At 43.9% G+C, this 10,913-nt stretch overlaps 1 protein-coding gene across 1 annotated transcript; it reads left to right on the plus strand.

Moving 5' to 3' along the window:
* Positions 1 to 1,697: 1,697 nt before the first annotated feature.
* On the plus strand, positions 1,698 to 6,628 carry LOC117964907 (neural cell adhesion molecule 1-like). Its single transcript, XM_059010795.1, has 8 exons — positions 1,698 to 1,990; positions 2,354 to 2,425; positions 2,722 to 2,937; positions 3,741 to 3,884; positions 4,199 to 4,333; positions 5,038 to 5,155; positions 5,315 to 5,478; positions 5,947 to 6,628. The coding sequence occupies exons 1-8, from the start codon at positions 1,939 to 1,941 to the stop codon at positions 6,195 to 6,197; spliced, it is 1,152 nt and encodes a 383-aa protein (XP_058866778.1). The 5' UTR covers positions 1,698 to 1,938; the 3' UTR covers positions 6,198 to 6,628.
* Positions 6,629 to 10,913: the final 4,285 nt, after the last annotated feature.

The following is a 10,913-nucleotide window of genomic DNA, read 5'->3' on the forward strand; positions in this document are numbered from 1 at the left end:
TGTTAGGCTGGCTTTCTGCTCAGTACTCATGCCCTCAAGCCACACACCCCCTTCGCATGCCAGGAAACATTCCTTACATAAAGGCACATGGGCGTTCGCTGAGGAGCGTTTCGGGGAAACTCACCGAGGGGCACGTTTCAGTGCGGGAAGGGAAGTGCTGACACATCCAGTGGGCTCCCAAAGCACACAAACATGCAGAATGCATTCAGTTAGTCTAAACACAATTCCTTCGCTGCTGACATCATTTCGACATCATTTCTTTTGCTGAAAAAAAAAAAAACTCTCACTCGGAAATTGCTTTTGAGGAGTATTCACTTAAAAATCGGCAGGGATTTTAAAAAAGAAATCCATTTGTTAATGAAAAAAACTGTCCTTCCTTCATGTTTACAATCAAGGCACCCCCCCCCCACCCCCCCATCAATGGCAGTTCACTTCCGCATTTCTGTCAGTTTTTTTTACGAAAATGCGCTTCCGATCGGTTTAAACAGACGTTAATCACCTTTGATTGGTACTCAGTTGTAAAGGTGAGGGAAGGACATATTTTCTCCTTTTGAAATCAACAAGTTAATGCATGGGTTTACTGAATACCTGCCGATAAACACTTCTTAAAAGCCATTTGGAGTACAAGCACCAGCACACCCCCTGTTATTCAGTATTACTGTGCAACACAGAGGAAGGTAAGCTGATGCGACAGTCAGCGTTGTGTAAGGCACTACGAATCCTGCCCCCTGTTGGTGAGATGAGATGAAAAGCTCTACATCCACGAAGATCAAATCCACCACGACACCGACGCAATTGGATCAATGGAATTAAACCCAGGGTCTTAAACGGGGTAATTGTTCAAATTCCTAATGAACCCCCTGGGCTGAATCCCACAGGAATCTGAGTTCTGAAGCCGTTCGTTGTGAATGCAGCCCCCTGTTCATTCCCGTAGATCTGAATTACCAGCGCGTTGATTCCGCGTTGCTTTGTAAAGCGCTACGCTGGGATTGCGAGAAGTGTTCATTCATCCGTGAACGTTACCAAACCCAGTTTCTAGCATAGCTCGAAAACCCCCTTTGCTAGCCCCAGGCACAGGACTTGGCTGGCTGCGCAGTTTATTTTAGAAAGCGGCTGGGAATGTACAGTCATTTGTGAAAGTGGTTTTAGGAGAGGCAGGTGCGTGATTGTTCATCTGATTAACGGCAAATATTATAAGTTCCTGCACATCCTACTTACCCTGCATGAAGTGTCTTGAATCACTGTGTATGTGCGGTTAAGTTATAAACACATGTGCACTTTCACATCACTCCAATGTTACTATGCATAGTTGCAATGTAATGTGCAAATCACTTTGCAGGCTCTAACCCTAACCCCTTTCTGATACAATTGTGTACTTACATATACCAGAAAGATTTGCATTGTAATAATGCATAATAGCATTGTAATGCTGTCCAAGCACACATGGATTTACTCAGTAAACACAATACACAGAGACAGCTGGAGATTTCATTAACGATGTCATGGTGCCCTTGAAAAATGCAGCTTTTGTAAGAGCTGAGAACAATGAATTAAAAAGCCCTAATTAAGCTAATTAGCTCACTTAAGGGTTTAGTAATTGAGAATTGGAATGAAAGCCGGGGGGGGGGGGGGGTCCCTGGGACCAGGCTTGGGAAACCCTGTTCTGCACAGGAAAAGGGAGGTGGGAGGAGCGCAGTGGCGCCTCAGAGGGTACGGGAGTCTTTTGCATGACTTAGTTGTTTAGTCGATGGGGAAGATAAGGAGCAGGCAGGATGCGCTGTGATTGGAAGATGTCTGGCTGGATGTTGTTTTTTGCAAAGCCTGGAAGAGTCTTCATCTGCTGGGCAGGCGCTCTGTTAAAAGGCTGGCAGTCTCTCTGTCAGTTTGGGTATTTCATGACGTCTGCAGTGTTTCCAGCTGCTTTACTGAAAATCTGCAATGAAATCCATGCTCCTGTTTATCTGGGGGTTACTGCTGGTTACTACAGCAGGTAAGCATATTATTATTATTATTATTATTATTATTATTATTATTATTATTATTATTATTATTATGTTAATACACTAGTTTGCACATGTATTAGAACACCCCATTGCTTCTGTAGTTTTGATTTACTGTGCCTGTGAAATCAAACCACCGGAACTGAAAATCTGGTAACATTGTCCAAATAGGCAAATTAGTGATGGTCGAATTTAATTGATGTCTTTAACAGGCCACCCATGCAATTCATTTAAAACAGTAAGAGAAAAGGAACACGGAGCCACGCGTGGTAAAATGCACAAGACTTTTTCACACATGCTCTCAGAAATAAATAAATAAATTAACTCACTACTTTTTCTCGTTTTGTTTTTAGAAACCACAGTAGAAATCATCCCATCTCTTGGATATATTGAACTGAACGAGTCCAAGGTGTTTGTCTGTGCAGGTCTGTATTGTATTCGTTACTTTTCCCATGGTTATACTATACATTTACCACAGCTTACCGTGGATTGACATGTTTTGTAATAACATTAATTCAGTTGCCGGTTACACTACTACCTGCTCTAGAAACCAGAAATAACTCCAGATAAACAGAAGCACAGATTTAACTGCAGGTTTTCAGTAACTAGACTTCTTGAAATGCCCAAACTGACAGAGTGACCGCCTGCCTTTTAACAGAGGGTCTGCCCAGCAGATGAAGACACAGTTAAAAAATAAAAATGACACTGTGTTGCTTTTCAGTGGAGGGCGCTGTGCAGGAGATGAAATGGATCCACCCTAGCGGAAAACCAATCAAAGAGGGGGAAGACGAGCGACTCCAAGTGGAACAAGCAGACAAGATGGTCTCTAAGCTGGTGATCAGAGACGCACAGCTGCCAGACGCGGGCAGATACCAGTGTGTGTGCCGTTTTAATGAGAGCTACACGGAGACCGCCTTCATCACAGTCACCATCATCCGTAAGAAACGCTGTTTGTTTCTGTGAGGTTTCACTGGAGGGTCGTGCAAAAACTCCTGAGCACTCCTCTTTAACATGTTGTAAGTTGTTAGAAGTTCTTTCAAATGGAAGTAATCCATTTCCCTTATCCTTGTTTTTTTGCCCTCGCTTACACAAGTGCTGGCGATAAATCAATGACAGTGGGTGTGTTAGGAAAGTAAGCCGCTCTGAGCAGTGAAAGAACCCACTTAACAGAGTGCCCTGCTCCACTCTCTCTGAGCAGCTCAGAGGGGATTTCCGTTATCTGTTTATTTAGCAGACGCCTTTATCCAAGGCGACTTACACAGACACTAGGGTGTGTGAACTACGCATCAGCTGCAGAGTCACTTACAACTACGTCTCACCCGAAAGACGCAGCACAAGGAGGTTAAGTGACTTGCTCAGGGTCACACACAGGGAGTCAGTGGCTGAGCCGGGATTTGAACCTCCTGGTATCAAGCCCTTTTCTTTAACCATCGGACCCACACAGCCTCATCCGAAAAACTCTCGCTCTCAGCCAATTGGTTGCTTAATGTGCCCAGTCTGGTTTAACAGACCTGTAGGATTCTTTACCTGTAAGATTTAATCCCACCACAGTCTCATTCTCCCAGGCAGTGTGGGGTAGAGTGTTGCAGGGGGACAGGTTAACGGTTACACTCTGGTGTACCAGCTGTGCTTAGAGAGAATGTTCCAGAGCTGTATTGTTTAAAACGGTGATGTGGGGGCTCCAGTTTGAAATACAATCGTGTTCCGTCTTCACCGGTGATCACCCGCTTCTCGCTGCAGAAAAGCCAACCTTTCTGAACCCCAAAACGTACCACGAGTTCCTGGAAGGTTCGGACGCGTTCGTTCCATGTGACGTCACCGGAATCCCTCAGCCCCTTGTGACCTGGAAGTGCAAAGGACAGGATGTGATGCGTACAGAGGACGGTAAGTCGCATACTGTCAAATCATTTCATCATCACTTCAGATGGACCGAGACAAAAAAAAAAGATAGACGGTCTTAATGGCGTGAAGCTTTCCAATCTTGTGTTTACCAGGCTGTCTGACTGAATAAAACGAGGGATATTGACCACAGGTGTGCCAGTAACCAAAGTGATATTATGAAGAGCTTCTGCCAATTGAATCCCATTATATTCATGTCAATCTGGTGATAACGAGCACAGGGGGTCATTAAACAGGGGTGATGTAGCTTCAAACGACTTATATATGGAAAGTAAAAATAAATCAATTCAAATCCCCAGGTCGTTTTCTGCTGACTGCCCAGGGGTTCCTGATTCGGGGGGTCCGGGGGTCTGACCAGGGCCTCTATCGGTGCGAGGGGCGCATCGTGGACAGGGGGGAGGTGCACAGTTTGGATATCTCTGTGGTGGTGAACGGTAAGAACGACGAAAAATCAAGAGCTAATCGATCTGTGATTTTCATTATCGTTTATCAACCGTTAATCATTAAAGAGCTCTTTCATTCAGCTTCAAACTGTATATCATTTAAAATGGTTTGAATTATTATTATTATTATTAGTTTATTTAGCAGACGCCTTTATCCAAGGCGACTTACAGAGACTAGGGTGTGTGAACTATGCATCAGCTGCAGAGTCACTTACAACTACGTCTCACCCGAAAGACGGAGCACAAGGAGGTTAAGTGACTTGCTCAGGGTCACACAGTGAGTCAGTGGCTGAGGTGGGATTTGAACCGGGGACCTTCTGGTTACAAGCCCTTTTCTTTAACCACTGGACCACACAGCCTCCTTAATTGCGATATGACTAGTTTAAAATGAATTGACTGGCCTCCGTCGCTGCTTCTTAGTTTTTAAATTCAGAAAGTGATGTTTTTAATGCGATTAACAATATAATCAATAACGGTATTGTGTTTTAATTATGTGATGGGATCCCTACCCCTAGTCTTGCTGTAATTCAAGTGCCAGTACTGTGAATTATACGTTTACTTCTGCTACAGAACAGCGCCTTTCCCTGTTTGGGATCTACCTTTTCAGACCCCCCTGTCTTTAGAAGAGCAAACGGCAAGATTCCGATACGATAACCTGATTGATCAATTTATTCCCCTCCCCCTCCCAATTCTAGCTCCTCCCACTGCCCGGATTCGAGAGGGGGAGGTCAATGCGATGGCTGGTTCTGGCGTCAATGTCTCCTTGACCTGTCTGGCAAATGGACACCCCCATCCTTACATCAACTGGACCAGGTAGCTAGAGACGGCTTCAGTGAGGCACACTGCTATGCAATCTCAGACAGTCCTCCTTTATGAGCTGCGGTGTTGTTTCGTGGCTCTGTCCAATCAAACTGCCACATCTACAGCAGCACCTAGAATTTTACAGTATTCCCATACGTTGGTGTCTCTCAGGAACGGAGGTCCGGTTGTGGCTGAACCCGGGCGGTTTGGGTTTAACTCGGACCAGAGCGTTCTGACAATCTACGCAGTGGAGAAGATGGACGAGGGGCAATACACCTGCATAGCCACCAACAAAATCAACAGCTCCAGTGCCAACATGACCCTGCACGTGTCAGGTACATTTGTATTCTATACCTTTTGGAGACCTCTTAATCCTTCAAGGGGATGTAGCCCTTTTAAAAGTTTCCCGTAGAAAAAACTTACTTCAATCAAGAAACTCCATTGATGATCTCTTTAAGATTAGACTAGACAGCATTACTACATTATACATTATTTACTGTACAGTCTTTGCTCTTTGACCTCGCCTTTCGAGGTGCCCCTGCCTGTAAAATTAGCTTACAGATAAGCGAGGCTGACTGTAGGAAAGCCATGGGCAAGGGGAGGGGGGCAGGACAGCTGCTCTTCCTCCCCGTTAAACGAAGCCACAAAGCAGGTGGAGGCTGGGGAGGAGGAAGAGGAGAGGGGACGTAATGGATTAGTAAAGTATGGCGGGTCATTCTCGAGTTCATTTTTCATCACGTTGAGAGCGTGGGATTTAAAGCTGTAGGTAAGTTACTAACATACTTTTTGGGGGTTTTTTGCAGCCAATCAAACAGAAGAGGAGGTGCCGTCACCCCACAGCACTCGACACACTGTGCAGGCGACCGACGGGCAAGCTGCTGTCGTCAGTATCCTGGACGGTATGAAGGATCAGCAGGCGGCGCAGCTGGCAGTTCTGCAAAGGCTGGCTGCACAGCAGGAGATCCTGGCGCGGAGAGTGGCAGAGATCGGGGCCGGGATTAGCCAGCTCACCGTTCTCCAGAGTCTGAGCCCTCCGGAGAAAGATCACGACTAGCCGGCTTCTGCCGTGCCCCCGGTCTGATCGCCGGGATCACAGACGGAAGACGTGTGGTTTTGTGCTGGAGGTGCTTCCTAAGAATCAGACGTGCGAGAAATCGACGACCTCTTGAGAAAACTCAATCATCCATTGCACACGGCTACAGCCAGAATCTTTGCCTCAATAGAATGAACTCATTTTGCTTCATAAAGTCGATGCCTGGTATTTATACTATCCTGGGCTCAGGACACATGTGACCACAGTCTGTTTTTTGTATCAGATTATCAATAGATAAGTCAAGGTGATCATGGTTCATTTTTTACCATATTTCATGCCATACATCAATGAAAACAGAAAGCCTGGCAGATTGTTATTATTTGTTTCTTAGCAGACGTCCTTATCCAGGGTGACTTACAATTGTTACAAAATATCATTTTTACATACAATTACCCATTTATGCAGTTGGGTTTTTACTGGAGCAATCTAGGTAAAGTACCTTGCTCAAGGGTACAGCAGCAGTGTCCCCCGCCTGGGATTGAACCCACAACCCTCCGGTCAAGAGTCCAGAGCCCTAACCACTACTCCACACTGCTAATTATTAATCAGTCATTTAGCATTTAGTTTTATCCAAAGAGACTTACAGAGACTAGGGGGGTGAACACTGCATCATCAACAACTGCTGCTGCTGCAGAGTCACTTCCAATAGGAGCTCGTTTGTTTTATGACGTCTCATCCGAACATGACAGATATATTGTTCTGCAATACTAATATAACTTGTGTATTGACGTCAGCTGGTGGTTAAAGGTTAATAAAAGGGGCGCACGTGGTTACCGTGGGAACAATGTCACGGGATCTTCAGCAGACGTTAACATTGAGTAGATCGGTCTGCATGACTTATATGACTTTCTCGTGTTAGGGTGGGTTCTGTTAATATTAAACCGACACTGCATAGGAAGGACGGGAAAAAAAACCACAATGAAGCCTTGTATTGTCACAAAGTCCCCGTGCGTGTTTTCACAAGGCGTTGAACAAACACGATAGCATTCTCTGAAATACATACCTGGAGCTTGCACCTTTCCCTCGTGTTCATTTCAAGCACAGGCGCTTTCCATTCAAACACAAAGCGAAGGAGTCGAGATACCTTGAATCGCACTCACTAAACAAATCATTAAAACCACACGAGCTTCCAACAACTCAAAAAGCCGTCTTCTTCAGGTGACGTTCCCCTGTGTAATGTAAAATACAAACACGAGAAAACTGTGCATCAGCTGCAGAGTCACTTACAACTACGTCTCACCCGAAAGACGGAGCACAAGGAGGTGAAGTGACTTGCTCAGGGTCACACAATAAGTCAGTGGCTGAGGTGGGATTTGAACTGGGGACCTCCTGGTTACAAGCCCTTTTCTTTAACCACTGGACCACACAGCCTCCTTTAATCATTCAGAGAAAAAATAGGCACTTTGGGGGCACAAGGGCAGTCAGGCAGGTGTATAAGCCCCCCTGTGCACGTCACTGCTTAGCAACAACTACACCTATACCGCTTTGAAACGTTTATAGCAGGGTCTACGTAGACACATTAAATACGTCACTAATCTCAGCTTTGTGTCTGTTTTACGTAATTTACTTAGATGTAGTGACGTAGAACCTGTTCGTAAGTGTTCGGTGGGTATGTTTAATTACGTTGGGACCGAGTTTACGGCACAGCGCGCGAGGTGGTGCCCACAGCCCAAATACTAAACAAAGTTACCTCAGAGATCTGTCCCATTCCGGGAAATCTGGGTGCACAAACCTACCGCAGGAATAACGCCTGCATCCGATGTGTTATGCACGATAACATCTTCCGTTGTTAATGACTTGGAACAAATATTCAAAGTGAAAGTCTGAAGAAATAAACGCTAAAGTTACACAAGTCCTCTTTTTTTTTTTAAGAGGAAGCTGCATTGACACATGGGCATTTAAACGTTAAACTTGTTTCTCGGTTAAGAAACTTCAACTACGTTTTCAGAACAATATAGTTGTAGTGAAAGTAAAAATAACGGGTTAAAAAGAACAAATGCTCCAAAGGAATACAAAGTAGCCCGCTTAATACTGTATGGTGTTCAGTTCTGTTTCTGAAATACTGAGATAACTTTTTTTTTTCTTTCTAGAATAAATCTGTTTCTAAACGCTGGGGCAGCAAACAGCCTTTCTGGTTTAATTTTTAAAACACGTCTTTATATGACCTTTAGACTCCTTATTAAGAAAATTGCACACGATATGATGCAATCGATTCAAACTGCATTTCCAAATTGCCTTACTGGTAATGTAGGGCTGCCGGGAAGCAGGCCAGAAAGCAGAGAATTCAAAGGAGCTGAAACACTTTGATTGCATTTGATAGAATGGGCGGATTATCCTGCTGGAGCCGCCTGGTGGACAAAGTACAGAACAACAACAGCAGAAAAGTCCCTTTCACGGCCAGTGACTTAACTAGACCCTCAACTGAACTGATAATTTGCTTAATTAGATCTTTGTATTTGTTTTCAGCTCTTAAACAGCTGCAGATTTCTAATTAGCCCTAACATTTAATTAAATAATTAAAAAGGTCTCATTAAGCAAATGACTAGTTCCACTAAGGGTCTAGTCTCGAGCTCAGTTGGAAGACACAGGGGGTCCCAGGATCGGGGTTCGGATTTCCCCGATTTCAACAGTAGCAAAAACAAAGTAAGCAAACACGTAAGGATAAAGGTGTTCTTGGAGTAGTTTGGGGAATTGTGTGCATTTATACTGTAGAACAGGGAAGCAAAAACAAGTTCCGGTGTAGTTTTAGAAAGTGGTACGTCATCAGAATGCGGCGCGCGTACCAAAACTTGACCCGTGAAATGTCAGAAAGTGGTACGTCATCAGAATGCGGCGCGCATACCAAAACTTGACCCGTGAAATGTCAGAAAGTGGTACGTCATCAGAATGCGGCGCGTGTACCAAAACTTGACCCATGAAATGTCAGAAAGTGGTACGTCATCAGAATGCGGTGCGCGTACCAAAACTTGACCCGTGAAATGTCAGAAAGTGGTACGTCATTAGAATGTGGCGCGTGTACCAAAACTTGACCTGTGAAATGTCAGAAAGTGGTACGTTGTCACATTGAAAGTGGTACGCAGTCAGATTTCAATCAATTCCGATCAGATGGGTGTTTTCCGATTGTCAAACAGAGGTACATTTACCATTAATTACAATATATATATTTTTTGGAAACATAAACTGGGAACAGACAATCTGTTTCTCTAAAATAAAAAATAAAAAATAAAAAATTCACGAGAAACAAGACAAAATGAGAAACCCACCGCAAAGTCGCACGAGTAAAAAAAAAAAACTGTACAAGACCCAATGTATTGCGCAGGATAAATACCTGCATGCTATTTTCATAATGGTGGAAAAATATGATAAATGACATTAACAGCGGTGTAAAAGACTGGAAAATATGACGCATTGTATTTAAAGAGATGTAAAAGACATGACGTACCAGATTCGAACGGGCGCTTCCCTGCTTTAGCGGAAGTTGTTTATGCATGACTTCCGCTTTTCACCGCATACCTTAAAATAACAATACACCAGTATAAACATGAAATACATTAAAATAAACGCTGTTCTCACAGGCGAGGGGGGGCTCACCCCGTCCTCCAAACATGTCCTTTGATGTCCTCGCTAATCACTCCACCAGGCCTGACACAAACGCCGGACGCAGTCTTTGTTCTACTGCGTTTGAAATACTTAAAACATCTTGGAAAATAAATAAATAAATTAAAATATATCTAAACGGGGCTCGATGGGAACAGGCTCCCAGTAAGAATGTCGCGGTGGTTATTATCTCACTTACACCTGTCAGTCACGCAAATCATTATCACATCATTATTGTATTATTTATTTTAACGAGGACTGCCTTAGTTTTTGGGGGGTTCCGGCTGAGACAGCTTAGCTAATTCTCACGGGAGTCCGGTCTTCTATTTATTTATTTATTTATTTATTTATTTATTTATTTATTTATTTATTTATTTATTTCTCAAGGAACGTCGTCGTGATCACGTGTTGGTCAGACCTCTGCACTGCGGGCAAGGCTCGCGTGTTTCTTAGCTGATAACATTCTAAAAATCTTTTTTTTTCTCAAGTTCAGATAACAAATAGCAGGCACGGAGTTTATCACTTCGTTTGCTGATAAGGTCCAGCTTTTCAGCTGATAAGTTTCTGTCAGAACCTATTGAAGAAACCCGCTCACAGCAGCGATAACGGAATGGAGTCGGGCTGTCCTTGAAGTCACAACGACCTTGAAGAATTTCCAAAGTGTAGCCATGTTTGGTTTTGTATCTAGAATATTTCTCAAAATATGGTAGTTATTTTTAAAGACACGGGGGGTCCTAAAATAAAGTTATTACGAATGGCCGCCACAATCCCTGGATCTCAATGCAGCTGAGCACGTCTGGGATGAACTTGAACCGGCGTTCTACAGGAAAAGGCGCTATATAAAAGTATAATTGATTGATTGATCAATGACTGAATAGATTAACAACCCTCACCATACCCTTTTGCCATTGCAATGTAATTCCAGTGCAGTCTAGTCTAGTGATATTAAATTGCAGTTACAATGCAGGGATGGGACTCAGACTCCCGCTGCACAGCAGTGTGATCCATTCCAGGTTTCACTAGGAGTTTAATAATAAGACACACCTGAGCTTGTGACCTAGACACACTGGGGGCTGATCA

The sequence above is a fragment of the Acipenser ruthenus genome, chromosome 41, assembly GCF_902713425.1.
Source record: "Acipenser ruthenus chromosome 41, fAciRut3.2 maternal haplotype, whole genome shotgun sequence".
Taxonomy (NCBI): Eukaryota; Metazoa; Chordata; class Actinopteri; order Acipenseriformes; family Acipenseridae; genus Acipenser; species Acipenser ruthenus.

Bases quoted from the DNA above. Each gene is read 5' to 3' on its own strand.
- LOC117964907 (XM_059010795.1), top strand. From the start codon at position 1,939: ATGAAATCCATGCTCCTGTTTATCTGGGGGTTACTGCTGGTTACTACA. The intron at 4,334-5,037 runs GTAAGAACGACG...TCCCAATTCTAG, and splicing joins TATCTCTGTGGTGGTGAACG to CTCCTCCCACTGCCCGGATT. The intron at 5,479-5,946 runs GTACATTTGTAT...GGTTTTTTGCAG, and splicing joins CATGACCCTGCACGTGTCAG to CCAATCAAACAGAAGAGGAG.